Source organism: Lacerta agilis, chromosome 8, assembly GCF_009819535.1.
Source record: "Lacerta agilis isolate rLacAgi1 chromosome 8, rLacAgi1.pri, whole genome shotgun sequence".
Classification (NCBI taxonomy): Eukaryota; Metazoa; Chordata; class Lepidosauria; order Squamata; family Lacertidae; genus Lacerta; species Lacerta agilis.
The window spans coordinates 76,914,891-76,929,741 of record NC_046319.1 but is presented as its reverse complement, the minus strand read 5'-3'; the positions used below and the strand labels follow the sequence as shown (position 1 = coordinate 76,929,741).

The window sequence follows — 14,851 nt, the reverse complement described above, 5'->3', positions numbered from 1 at the left end:
CCTGGGGGGGGCATCCAGCGCCCGGGGGGGAGCCGCGATGGCACCCCACCGGGATCACGCTGCCAGGGGCGGTGTGCTCCCCCCTCACTCCTCTTCCTTCGCCAGTGATGGGCACCATGCACACATACCATGGTTTATTTGTTTATAATTGGGATCTGGAAATAACACAACCCAGACAAGCTTATTTTTGACACCAATGAGGACTAGTAACTTGCTTTTTTAAAAAAAAAGCTAAGACACGTTTTCTCTACAGAATACACACAGTCCTTTTTTGTTTTTTTGTTTTGTTTGTTTGCTGGGTGGAGATAGGACCAGGTTAGAAATGCAGATTTGAAAGGAGATCAAGGTGTACCATGAACATACAAGAGGAAGTTCCGCCCACCACCACCCTGGTCTGGAAGTGGGAGGAGCTTGCCATTTGTCTCCCCCGCCAATCCGCTTCCAGACTCACAGCACGATACAAAAGAGCCGTTTCTCGCGGAAGGGGTTCTCCGCAGATGGCACCGGGGTCACCAGAGGGTCCTCCTTGGCGTGGGCTTCGCAGTGTGCCAGGAGGTCGGCTGCTGCCTTGGACACCTGCCTCGGAGGGAAAGAGAGGTAGCACTAGTGAGCATGCCTTTTGCCACGCTTAAGCTAGACTACCGCACGGCAGGCCAGGCTGCCCTTGGAGACTGTTTGGCTGCTTCACTGCACAGAAGCAACAAACAATGTTGTATACATGTCAGTTCCTTTTTTAGTGGAATTCTGAATAAGGCAAAAACAATTATTACCCAGAGACTTTTTGACATCGAATTGCAAAAAAGAAGGTGCCTCTCTCCCTGAGAATTACAGGTGCCTAAAATCTTGGCCTAACTTTGCAGCTGCCCCTTATTTATCCAATATTACTTATAGATGGACTTTCTCTAGAGCCCGATTTGAGGCGATGCCTACAGCTGTATTGCACGGCAAATTCCTGCGGCCACCAATTCATGAGCGCCTTTGTCCATGCATGTCCAATAAGGTGGAATCTGTCGCTCACATTCTTCTATTTTGTGAATTTTATAGTGAAGAGAGATCTCGACTTATATTACCCCTTTTATCAGAATTTATACGCTTGCAATACTATTTGGAATTTTCTCCCGAAATTTTACGTAAATTCCTTTTATTTATTTATTTATTTATTTATTTATTTCCAACAAATCTTTATTCCTTATTTAAAAATACTTACATATGAACATATGCATATACAAATACTAATTTAAAACATCACATGTATCCACATGGAAAAAAAGAAGAAACATAATTGTTGAAAGTAAAGAAAGAGAAAGATTTGTAAGAAAAAGGAAAGAGAAAAGAAAAATAGAAAAAAGGGGGGAAAGAAAAAAAAGGAGGAAAGAGGGAAACAGCAAAGAAAAGAATTAAGGCAAAAGAAAATCAACAGTAAGCATACACAGTTGATCTTCTAAATGTACTTCCACTGCTTTTACAACGGTTCATAATTCTGATTTAATACTTTATTCTATCTGTCATTTTTTATACTTTTACCAATTATATACAAATCTTCAAATCTCTACTCTACTTAGCCATATTTTCATCTTATTATTCTAAACACAGCCAGTATCTTAATGACTATCTGAGTAGGCAAGGAGTGAATGTGAGACGTAAATTCCTTTTAGAAGACTCTTTGAGCTCAGTATCCTATGCTGTGGCCAAATTCTGCACCCTAGATATTAGAAAACGTAAATCTCTTCTATTGAATAATATGCTATAAATTCTTTTAGTGCTGTTTTCTCTCTGGCCCTTTGGATTTTGCCCTCCTGTGATGATGATGTTGTTCGTCTTTTGTTTGGAGTTGTGTTGCTTTGTATTGCTGGGGCCTGCTGTAATAAAACTGAACTGAACTGAACATATACAGTAGGTGAGGAGAGGAGGTGGGGGGAACTCACCTTCATCCGGTCGATGTTCACTTCCAGTTTCAGCTGCTCCACCGTCTTCCTCGCCTCTGCAATCTTGGCCATGTTGTTAGACATTATCCCTCACCCGGCTGGAGTGGCCTTGTGGTCAGCAGGTGGGCAGAGAGAGAGAAAGAGACAGGCCGACAGTAATATTCAGTGGAACCAACTGACCTCTGACCTCTCCTCCCAGATTATGGGTCCAGCGACATTCACAGAAGCCGTAATTTCAGCAGAGCAAACCACAGCCATTATTGACCTCTCAGAATACCGTTGTTAGCTTGGGAGGGGGAATCAGTCTGGATGATGCCCCGAGCCCCTTCCAGTTATTGGGTTCCTGTACCTGATGAGGGTTAGAATCTAACAGAGCAGGTTGCTGAACTGATCAGACAAGTTTCTTTGCAGGACAATGACCACAGCTGGCCGCTTAAGTGCCCTCATCAACGTCCCAAAAAAAAAATAGTCATGTTGCAAGAGTGGCCTCCAGGTTAATGGGTGGGCCTTTCCTAGCTCCTAGGTAGGAGTAGTGTGTGAGAGCTGGGCTGCAAGCTGGAGACACAGATTCATGCTTGCTCTGTGCTGGATCCAAAGTTGTCATTTTTGAGCTATTTTTATGGGAAATCACAAAAAAACCCCGACACTGCCGACATGGGTTGCCATACGTCCGGATCTTCCCAGACATTTTTTTCCAATTTCCGCACGGAAAATGCTGCCTCCTGCAGTATTCTGGATATGTCTGGGAAATTCTGGACATATGACAATACTAATATATGGGGGGGGGACTTTTTTGTGTGTGTGCAAGAGATTCTTTCTGCAAATGTGGCATTAGGAGAGATGCAAGTTAAGCGCTGGTTGGTTTTTGTGCAGCTTTTAGAAACAAAATAAAACCACAAGTGAGGCTGCGTTTTAGGTTGTTAAGATTAGAAACTCAGAGAGGGCGAAATCGACAGATTTATCTCTCCTTACTGATGAGAGCCACAGCCTTATAACATCTGCAGAGAGGCAGGTCTCTCCACCCGCTATGGGCAAAACATCTTGAATAGCACAGGACTGCTAAATCTTACTAAATTAAGTCCTTGGCGAGTTACACAATGTAGATAACACGGCTCTGAGCACTTGCTTTCTAAAAGCTGGTCCCTCTGGGAGCGAAGGGGTTCTTCAGTTAATGAGCCAGAATCAATAGCTGGTTCTTCAATGACTGCTATTTAACCACTCACGCCGGTAGGGGGCAAAGTGCTGTTTCGAAAGCAGAACCAACACACTCCGAGAAGGTGCAAGAAGAGTGGAAGAAATTTAAAGACTATCTGAAACAACGTGAAAAGTTGGACATTTGAAGTGAAATCAGTGAATATAATAGGTGATAGCTATATAATGTTAGGTTAAAATAGTATATAAGAAGTTAAGATTTTGTTTTTTTATATATTAGATGTTATAGTTATGAATAAGGTGATAAGATAAGATGTTATTTGAAGATTAAGAATAATGGTGAATGATTGTTAAAATAGTTACAAAGTTACTAAAGTAAATTAGAATTGAACGCAGAAGAGAGAACGGAGGAAGTCCCCCTAAATAAGATTAGAAATAAGGTTATAATAAGTAGATTGGTGTGTTCCTGTGTTTTTGTAGGGTGATAGGTATGTATTAGTTTTATATGATTGTTATTTGTATTTTGTGTTGTGTTTGTTTTTATATGTAGAATGTATGTTTTTTATTTGATGTTTTGTGTGGAAATACCAATAAATTATATATATATATATATTTTAAAAAAACGAAAGCAGAACCAACACAAATCCCTTGTCCAGAGAGCCTGCCCATCTATGCCCCAAACTTATAAATACCTTTGGTGAGTAGCCGAAGAGTAGCATTTGGGGTTGTTGTGCTGGGACTTTTCCGTTTAACGAAAAGGCTGTGTGTGCACTGGATGAATTTCGTTCAGATGCCTTAATTAATAGCACCGCAACAACAATTGGTGTCCACGCCGTCTGGCTCTGCCAGGTTCGCCCGCCCTGAGAGTTTAATAGTTTAATAAAGGAAACAGAGCCCAAAAGAGAGGCTCGAGTGGATGAAGGGGAAGCTGAACAGCTGGGCGTGACTGAGGAACAGCGGGAAGTCCAGAGGCTGAGCCAGGATCCAAGAGAAAAGGGAATTAGCTACACGGCAGGAGTAGCAAGTGGGTCGTGGGGGGCAAATGCAACTCATTAGCCCCCTTCCTTCCAGCTCCATGCGTGCTCCTGACCCCTCACATCAGCCATGCTCAAAGCCGTCAGCTAATTGAGAAGCCCCCTGCAAGGGAGAAGGGGAGGTTTTGGCACACGGAAATCATAAAAGTATGTGGGGACATTGGGAGTGGTGCTCCATTGTGTGCAGGGAAAGTGCAACAGGGGAGGGACAGAATCGGTATTCAGTACCAAGACCCACCACCTCTGAAGTATAGAAAAAGCCAGCAGTGCCTCTGAGCATGGGCAGAGTCATTTTGCTGCCCGCCAAGCAACTTGCGCCATGATTCAAGCCAGCCGGCGTACAGAACCCGGCACAGGGTTGAAGAATGTGGCTCCCAGACAGCCCAGCTCATTTGCTGGCGGGGGGGGGGGGGTTGGAGTCACAAGGAGTGGGGAATTCAGGATTTGCGGACATAAGGTGAGGGACGGGTTTGAGCCAAGTTGGTTTCTCAGTGGTCTGCTGCAGAGCAGCCGAAGCACTAAGCAAGAGGGCCTCTGAGCACGTGCAGAGTACGCACCTGTGAGTGCAAAGGACAGCTTACATGGGGTGGCCACGGGTGTCTCAGCCTGGTGCCCTCCAGATTATTTAGACTACAGCTGTTGGCTTGGGGTGATGGGGGTTGTGGTCCAAAACACACCTGTAGGGCACCAGGTTGGAGAAGGCTGTGATTCATCACCAGCTTTTCCCTCCCTCCCTCCCTCCCTGTGGAGGCGCCAACTCACTGCACTGCCCCTCCCATGCCAGCTGTGCCCAATGCCCTTTGGAGTTTGACAGCTGCTGCCGAGGGAGAAAGGAGGTCCCTCATCTTGGATCTACACAGGTAAATATCAGGAGGGGGAATGAGCTCTTGTAAGGCAAGAAGGTCGACCCAGAGAACGTCTCTCTCCCCATCGTATCTCACGACCACGGTAACACCACTTGGGTTTTTAAAAGACGCGGACTAGCAGATCCAGTTCACAGGCAGAGTGCACAATATTGTGGCAGGTATAATTGGCAAGTAATTTCCTGGGTTCAGGTGCAAAATTCAGTGGGGAAATCCACACCATGGCTGCTAAGAAAGGGGTGCTTGGTCATCTTTTGGGGACTTATTCTTTTGGGGAGTCAAGTCAGACCATTAGTCCATCTAGCTCAATAGTGTCCACACTGACTGGCAGCAGCTCTCTGGGGGGTTCAAGAAGGGGTCTTTTCCTAGCCCTACATGCTGTCGGGGATCGAATCTGGGAACTTCTACATGCAAGGCAGATTGCTCCGCCACTGAGCCTTTCCACCTTGAGGGCTTCACACTCTCAAGGCCTCAGTTCTACCACCTGTTAAAAGGGCGCAATAGTGACTTAAATAGAAGTTTTGCCATTTAAGAGGGATATCTTGAGTATTAAGGATAAAATCACAACATTGGAGCATCTGTTAAATAGCTTTGGCTAGCTGTTTGTGGTTCATTGCCCCTCTACCTTATAAGAAAGCAAGAAGATGGTAGCCCAAGGCGACTTTTCAAAAAGGAATCTAGCTCATGAGAAAGCCAACGTTTCAAACCCACATCCCCATATGGATGAGCAAAGCCTGAGATATTTTGTTTTAATGCCGTTTCGTGGGGAGAAGGAAGCTCCCTCTCTTTGCAGCCATGAACAGTGCAGTCCTGTGCATGCCTACTCTGAAGTAAGCCGCACTGAGTTCAACAGAAAATGTGTACAGGATTGCAGCCTAACAGTGCATTCCTAACCGCATTTCCCCAGAAAGAAGTCTTGTTGAATTCAGGTGCGCTTGGTGTGCAATTATTAAGCATTGCTTACATGCCATTTTGTATTTTGAATTCTGCCTCATATACAGTATTGCAGATATTTTTTATTTCCTGCCAGTCCACACTAAACTTGTATAATTTGATTCCCCGCAAGAGAAACAGAGAGCATGGGGAAGCGTTGTGATTTTAAAATTTGTTTCCGGCAGGGAATTTCAACTTGGTAAAAAGTTAAATAAAATGTTAGATGAGACGGGGAAGATCTGCCAAGAAGACCTAACTCGGAAAGCCAGAGATGCACTTGGGGGAGAAGCGAGGATTTTAAAAAGTACCTCCCCAAAGGTGCAGGATCCACCTACCTTGGCCAGATCCAACACCAAGTCAATCCTCACGCACTCGGAAATCACTTCAGAAAGCGACAGTCAGAGCAATAAGCCTCTCGCCCAACCCAACCCTTTGCCTTGCCTCTCCCCAGCCTGGGACAGCTCCGGGTTCGAAAGGAGGCACAAGCAAGGGGAGAACTCTCGCTGTTACCTGTTGTCCACGACCGTCCTTGCAGAGCAAAGTGTCTCCTCTCTGCTGTCTCTGGTCGGAATGAGCAGCTGCCGCCACCTGGGGCATCGGGAGCCGCAGGCAAGCAGGCAGGGAGGGGAAGAAGGGAGGGAGGCGCCTCCCAGCCCACCCCTGGGAGACTCGGCTTCAGAGGAAGGCAGCTTGTAGGAAGGGGGGGGGGAGAGGAAAAGTCGGCCTAAGCCCTTCGGAGAGAACTGGCTTGGATTTCAGGTGTCTGGGGTCTGAAGGACCTGCTGGACCAGGTCAATGGCCCATCCAGTCCAGCATCCTGCTCTCACAGCGGCCAGACACATGTCTGTTGAAGAAGAAGAAGAAGAAGAAGAAGAAGAAGAAGAAGAAGAAGAAGAAGAAGAGTTTGGATTTGATATCCCGCTTTTCACTACCCGAAGGGGTCTCAAAGCGTCTAACATTCTCCTTTCCCTTCCTTCCCCACAACAAACTCTCTGTGAGAGACTTCAGAGAAGTGTGACTAGCCTAAGGTCACCCAGCAGCTGCATGTGGAAGAGCGGGGAAGCGAACCCGGTTCCCCAGATTACGAGTCTACCGCTCTTAACCACTACACCACACTGGCTCTCACTGTCACACTGTTGGAAGCCTGCAAGCAGGACCTGAGCACAAGAGGAGCTCTCCCTTCATGGGGTTTCCAGCAACTGGTACCCAGAAGCATTGCTGCCTCTATGGAGGCAGAGCACGGCCACTGTGGCTAGTAGACATCCTAGAATTGTAGAGCTGAGAGGGACCCCAGCGGGTCAATCTAATTTAGTGGCGTAGGAAGGTGGGGGGCGTTGAGAGCGGCACACCCCCTGTTCCAGCCTGGAAGGGGGGGTGACAATCGGCGCCACCCCTCACGACTCCCAAGCCGCCGCCCAGCACCACTTCCGTGTGGTGGCTGCTCACACTGGGTATGTTTAGCCTGCAGAAGAGAAGGTTAAGGGGTGACATGATAGCCACGTTCAAATATATAAAAGGATGTCATATAGAGGAGGGTGAAAGGTTGTTTTCTGCTGCTCCAGAGAAGCGGACACGGAGCAATGGATTCAAACTGCAAGAAAGAAGATTCCACCTAAACATTAGGAAGAACTTCCTGACAGTGAGAGCTGTTCAACAGTGGAATTTGCTACCAAGGAGTGTGGTGGAGTCTCCTTCTTTGGAGGTCTTTAAGCGGAGGCTTGACAGCCATCTGTCAGGAATGCTCTTCCAACTCTATGATTCTATGAACTCTCTGCTCGCGCCCAGCTTTGCTCCTTTCCCGGTGGTGGTGAGGCGGAGCTGCCTCCGTCAAGGGGTGGTGCCCCCACCCGCAGCCTGGACAGACTGCGCTCCATAGCACGCATGCACCGTGACGTCACGACACACACGCGCTACAGAGTGGCACCCCGGGGGATGCCCCCATGTTTGTGGCTCCGTACACCACTGCCCTTTTCACCTGTGTCCAGAGGAGCCCTGTGCTGAAGCTAGGAGACTTTCCCTGTAAACCTTTAAAAAAACCTTAAAGCAAAACCGAAGGGAAAAAACTGCTACAATAACACAGCCAGATGCTGCCTCAGTCCAGACTATTCACAAAGGGAAACTGAGACAAGGCTGAGGAGACGAATTGGGGGGGGGGGGGACACACGACGACAACACAAGACAGACAGTTCAAAAGGGGGAGGGAAAGTGAGCAGACCAGCAAAGACCAGCATTCCCTGTCTTTGGGCACCAGAGGGAACCAAATCCACATGCTAACATGGGAGAATGGCTTTATCTTTGGCTATCCCCCACTCGCAGATTAGCTGTAGCTGTGGGTCCTGTGAGTGAGTGAGTGGCATCTGCGGGTGACATCCTCAGGTGCCAACAGTTGCCAGACCATTCCACGTCCTGATCTGGTTGGCAAGGAGGTGGATGGCGTGGTAGGCCCCTGCCATTGTCCACATTATTCTAGGGTGATGTTTTCTTACTTCAAGCTGCCCTGAGGGCTTCCGATGAGCCAAACAGTGGGGTGGAAAAGGTGCAATAAATAGCCCGCATTCAGAACACAACCCATACCCCTACCTATAACGTGCATTGAAAAAGAACAGGGAAAAATACTCATGTGACCAGTTAGGTGGCAATATTTGGTCACCAGTATTCTTAGAGCCTAGGGCTTGCCGATCACTCAGCTGCCCAACCACCAATGTCCTCCCAGGGCTGATGGGCTTAATAGATCAAGTTCTCCCCAAACTCTCTGGGGAGCTAGGGGAGTCCTATGTAAGGATAAGGGGTGTGGGTGGCGCTGTGGTCTAAACCACAGAGCCTAGGACTTGCTGATCAGAAGGTTGGCGGTTCGAATCCCCACAACGGGGTGAGCTCCCGTTGCTCAGTCCCTGTTCCTGCCCAGCTAGCAGTTCGAAAGCACGTCAAAGTGTGGGGATTCTTTGCTGGAGCCTCCCGCGTGCAGGACAAGGTCAACTGCACACGGGATACCAGTTGCTGGGGATCTGCGGCCAGCGTCTCACGTGCGTCCTTGCCGCCAATTCTTCCGCAATCTAACCTCTCTTAATCTAGCTAAACCTTTACCGCCAATTCTTCCGCAAGCTAACCTCTCTACCTCTTGCGCGTGCTTCCAACCCAACCAACCCGTTCCCAAACCCCGACTACCTGAACGATTGATTGAACCTGACTATCTGAATCTCTGCCCAAAACGGGGAGCCGCAGCCTTTTATTGACAACGAACAGGCAACGTCATGATCAATACTTTTACCAATCAGAACACTGTTGCTGCCCTTGAAAAGGGTGGGAAGCAGATTAACTGACCATTAACAAGTTTAAACCTTTGGAGCCAAAAAGTCTGAGCGGAGGGATCTCAGTGGCAAGACGCCTACTGAGTCCTGCTTTCACTTTCGCTTTTACTCGGAAGTATACGTTAAATAGTGCACATAATTGACATTAACCAGATACAAATGATTGCGGGTGCAAAGACACCCACGGAGTGTATTCCCACATCAAAGTGCAAGTAGATAAATAGATACCGCTCCGGCAGGAAGGTAAACGGCGTTTCCATACGTTGCTCTGGTTCGCCAGAAGCGGCTTAATCATGCTGGCCACATGACCCAGAAACTGTTTGCAGACAAACACCAGCTCCCTCCGCCTATAGAGCAAGATGAGTGCCACAACTCCAGAGTCGTCCGCGACTGGACCTAATGGTCAGGGGTTCCTTTATATAGGTAAAGGGACCCCTGACCATTAGGTCCAGTCACGGACGACTCTGGGGTTGCGGCACTCATCTTGCTTTATTGGCTGAGGGAGCCGGCGTACAGCTTCCGGCTCATGTGGCCAGCATGACTAAACCGCTTCTGGTGAACCAGAGCAGCACACGGAAGCGCCGTTTACTTTCCCGCTGGAGCGGTACCTATTTATCTATTTGCACTTTGACGTGCTTTTGAACTGCTAGGTGGGCAGGAGCAGGGACCGAGCAACAGGAGCTCACCCCGTTGTGGGGATTTGAACCACCGACCTTCTGATCGGGAAGCCCTAGGCTCTAAGGATACTGGCGACCAAATATTGCCACCTAACTGGTCACGTGAGTATTTTTCCCTGTTCTTTAGACCACAGCGCCACCCGCATCCCTTATCCTTACATAGGACTCCCCTAGCTCCCCAGAGAGTTTGGGGAGAACTTGATCTATTAAGCCCATCAGCCCTGGGAGGACATTGGTGGTTGGGCAGCTGAGTGATCTCAACAGATCCACCTGCAGAATCCAGGGGTCCTACGCAAAAGATTTGGAAGGCTTACATTACATTAAACAACCTGATTAGATTGCCCCCTCCATCCTTCCCTCTGGGAGTCACTTACCAGATCGGATTCCAGCAGCGGAGCAAACCCTCGCAGGCTGAGCTTCTGTACTTCCTTGTTTCTGTGCTCTAGCCAAAGGAGGAACTGTGCCAGGGTTTCCTTGCAGAACTGGATGACCAGGCGGTTGTTGGGCAGCTAAAGAGCCCCAAAGAGAAGGACGCTTACCAGGGAGGAGACCAGGGAGGAGAGTGTTAGGGACACTCTCCTTGCCCCCACAAAGCACTTCTCAGATGGAGGCTAATACATGTTTTCACATTATCCACCATCTGTAGTTTTATTACACACTCAAGAGTTGTATGCAACTAAGTTCTGCTCCGAGTAGAGCCATTGAAATGAATGGAACTAAAGGAGTTATGTACATTGATTCCAATGGGTCTACTCTGAAGATGGCTAACAGTGGAGACAACCCTTAGGATAAAAGTAGCCGTGACACCAAGAGGCGCAAAGTCCAAATTCAGATTGGGACCTGGTGAGGAAAGGAGGGGGCCTTCAATCCTTCGCTCCCATGGGGGTTACAATCTATACTGGGAAGGGTGCCTGTTATCTGAATCAGGAGAACGGAGAACCCTTTAAATGGGGAACCTTGTTTCATGAAAAAAATCACGAGGCACACCACCATTAGAAAATGTTAAAAAAAATTAACTCTGTGCCTATATTGACTATAATATAAAGTAATTCTCTTGAATAGGAATCAAATAAACAATTTTTCCCACGGCACACCAGGCAACATCTCGCGGCACACTAGTGTGCCGCGGAACAGTGGTTGAAAAACACTGCTTTAAACCACCCAGAAAACAATGTTATTGGATGGCTTTATGTAGATGACGATCATAATCATAAGGAGAGCAAAAAAATCTCAAAATATTCTCCATACTTTCACCAAAAAACAATTCCTGAGGTTCCTTGGAAAAAACCGTGGCGGTTGAATTGATTTGTAAAGGCCCTGAAACACCCATTCTGCCTATTTTCTGAATGAAATCAAGGAATGCTGAGGCCATGGCGAGGCTCAGCAAGATCAGCTGGTGAGGACCCTAGAGCCAATGCTGGGCTTGGGAGACCCTCTTCCATTCCTCTGGGAAAGAGACAGGAGAAAGTCTCCACAGCCCATTTGCTCCACCCATTTGTCCACACTCTTCCTTCAGCGCCTGTTCCCCTCACCTCCAGGAAGATGGCTGCAGCGACTTCTGGCACCCCGGCAGAGTGCTTACTCTTCAGAGCTGAAATGATGCATGCCGCCAACCCATGAATCCAGCACTGGCACCCATTGCTGAAGCCCCTGAAATGCGACCAGGAGCTGTGCACATGAACGCCGTGAGATGGGTGGATATTCCTCCGTCTGGAAGATGACGTTCATGAGGCTCGCCAGACATTCCTGGAAGAGACAGGGGGGGAGAAGTCACTTTCTTGGTGTTCCTTGGCTCTGAACTGGGATGCTGCACGCTGGGGGGGGGGGGAGGCTGCATGCAAATACCCTTCTGCCTTCTTCTGAAACGAGGGCTTGTATCTCACTGCAATCCACTTGTCTCTCACTGATTGTCTTGGATCAGCAGATGGAGCGAGTGAGGGTGATCTGCAGAGCGAAGGACCACCTTCCAGATCTTGCCACTGTCGCTATGAAGTGAAAAACAAGATAAAGCAGGCACCCCCGACCTTTGGCCCTCCAGATGTTTTGGACCACAATTCCCATCATCCCTGACCACTGGTTCTGTTAGCTAGGGATCATGGGAGTTGTAGGCCAAAACACCTGGAGGGCCGCAGGTTGGGGATGCCTGAGATAAAGGGTCAGATCCTTTGGGTGAGAGATGGTCAACTACCACAAGCGACTTCCGGGGGGGGGGGGCAGATCCAGCCTAGAGGCAGCCAGTGGACCAGCTTTACTATAAACCAGGGGTAGGTAACCTAAGGCCTGGGGGCTGGATGCGGCCCAATCACCTTCTCAATCCAGCCCGCGGACGTTCCGGGAATCAGCATGTTTTTACATGGGTAGAATGTGTGCTTTTATTTAAAATGCATCTCTGGGTTATTTGTGGGGCCTGCCTGGTGTTTTTACATGAGTAGAATGTGTGCTTTCCTTTAAAATGCATCTCTGGATTATTTGTGGGGCATAGGAATTAGTTCATTTTTAATAGATAGATAGATACAGTGGTGGTGCTGTATCTATACAGAATTATAGATACAGAATTATGGTGCTGGAGGAGACTCTTGAGAGTCCCATGGACTGCAAGAAGATCAAACCTATCCATTCTCAAAGAAATCAGCCCTGAGTGCTCACTAGAAGGACAGATCCTGAAGTTGAGGCTCCAGTACTTTGGCCACCTCATGAGAAGAGAAGACTCCCTGGAAAAGACCCTGATGTTGGGAAAGATGGAGGGCACAGGGAGAAGGGGACGACAGAGGATGAGATGGTTGGACAGTGTTCTCGAAGCTACTAACATGAGTTTGGCCAAACTACGAGAGGCAGTGAAGGATAGGCGTGCCTGGCGTGCTCTGGTCCATGGGGTCACGAAGAGTCGGACACGACTGAACGACTGAACAACAACAAAGATACAGTGGTCCCTCGACTTACGAATTTAATCCGTTCCGAATGCACATTCGTAGGTCGAAAAGTTTGTAAGTCGAAAAAGGGTGGAGGAGGGGCAGCAGACGTCCCTTTTCCTTCCCTGACAGAAGTGACTCCATTTTGAGAGGGGCGGGGGTAACTTATCTACTTTGGAGACCTTGGGCGGCTGCAGACGGCTTAGCTCCTTTGTCAAGGGAACTTTGCCGGGTGATGTGGCATTTGATCGAATCCAGATGGGATTCCAGTTCCTTCGACCTGATGTCATGTTTGTGTGTGTGTGTGCATGCGCAGGGCCTCGCTCACAAGCACGCACCCGCAGACATGCCCGTGAGGTGGTCACCTCCTGACTCGGGTTTCGCCTGCCTCCCCCTTTGCGGCAGCTGCGATAAAGGATGCCGAGGGGGCTAAAATTAACCCCAGGAAAATCTCAGGCCAGCGTCTGGAACAGATCAGAATCATTCCAGACACCAGGAGACGGGGGGAGGGAGGCATGTGTCTGTGCGTGTGCACATAGTTCAGCGCACTTTGGAAGAGGGTGAAAGAGAGATTGCAAACAGAAGGAAGAGAGAAAGGAGAAACACAGAGAGAGTTAAGGTTTAAAAAACACAGCCCTTTAAAGCAGCAGCTGAGCGAGAAAGTAAAAATCAGGGTCTCCGGGAACTTTGAGACCCCCCACCAGGCGTGGAGAAGGCAGTTTAAGTAGCACCACAGGCCGCTCTGCACATGCTCAGATGCACCCCTCATTTATTAACCCACTTTGCACAAGGGTTGACAACCAGCCAATGTAACATAGTGTTTAGGACCTGGGAGACCAAGGTTCAAATCCCACCAGGACTCAGCCATGAAACTTTCCTTGCATATGCTACTATTCAGAATTCTCAGTAATTTTTCCATTTTAAGTGAGAATATCCTAATAACCTGTTTTGTTTTGTTTTGCAAACCATTTACTAGCCCTCACTAGTAATTTTTATTTATTAAACAAAATAAAAATAAAAAGCATTACTAGCCCTCACAACACCAATATTTCCCCCCCCCCCCCGGGGATATGAATGAAACAATCAACTTAATTGTGGGGATTATACGAGGAGTGGGGCCACCTTGGGCTCCTTGAAGTGGCAACAAATAAAAATACAATAAATTTTACCCTCTTGAACGTTTGCGAGAAAAAAAGAGGTTGTAAAGCCAGAAACGCACACATGGGGAAGGACAAGGTTGTGGGTTTTAATTTCGTTATTTTTGTTAGGTGTCTGGGGGGGGGGGCGCCTCTCGACTCCAGTTTCGCCAGCCCCTATGTGGTGGCAGCTGTGATATAGGTAGCAAGGGGGCTATGGGGGGGGGTGCCGGACCCACTGCCTGGGGTCCTTCTAAGAAAGATTTATTCCTGATCTATCTGACTTTTTCTGGGGGAATCTCCTTTGCCTTTCGGCAGGAACCTCAATGCATTTGGGCTTTTAGTCTATTTTGAAATGTTCAGTTTAGTTGTCTTAATTTTTTGTTAAGCCCTGTTTTTTATTTTTTGCTTGAATTTTGTATGTGAGGGAGCAGCACAGAAATAAACTTTAATATATATTTAAAAAAAAGCCTAATGTTCAGGCGCCTCCTACACATGCTCTTTAAAGTAACTTTTCCTTTCTTTTTAAAGCCATTTCTCCCTAGAAAAGGCATCCTCCACATACAAGGAGTGATTTTGACCAAGCCTTTCTTAGAGATTCTTTTTATTTCTCTAAACTTAAACATCTGAGACGCAATAACCTTCAGGTGCCCCAAATCCCTGCCCTTCTGGGGTTGCCCACACAGGAAATTACTCGATAAATAACCTTTATATCCTGGTTTAAATCACGGTTATATCGTGTTTAATAGCAATAACGTTTGGTTTATTTCAATAAATAATGTTTCTATCATGGCAGAGTGTTCCGTGGATTTCACATGTGTTACCTCAGCCTTCCTATAAGGTAGGCCTGTCCAATTCTCCTGACGTTAAGGACTGGCAACAGGATGAGGGAACGTAACCTGGCCTCCCAGTGA

At 47.8% G+C, this 14,851-nt stretch overlaps 1 protein-coding gene across 1 annotated transcript; it reads right to left on the bottom strand.

The window, feature by feature from the left end:
• Nucleotides 1-320: 320 nt before the first annotated feature.
• Nucleotides 321-6,426, bottom strand: GNG8 (G protein subunit gamma 8). The gene is made up of 3 exons (XM_033159393.1): nt 6,243-6,426; nt 1,926-2,032; nt 321-576 (listed from the first exon to the last, which is right to left on the bottom strand). Exons 2-3 carry the CDS (start codon nt 2,007-2,009, stop codon nt 448-450), a joined length of 213 nt encoding a protein of 70 aa, XP_033015284.1. The 5' UTR covers nt 2,010-2,032; nt 6,243-6,426; the 3' UTR covers nt 321-447.
• Nucleotides 6,427-14,851: the final 8,425 nt, after the last annotated feature.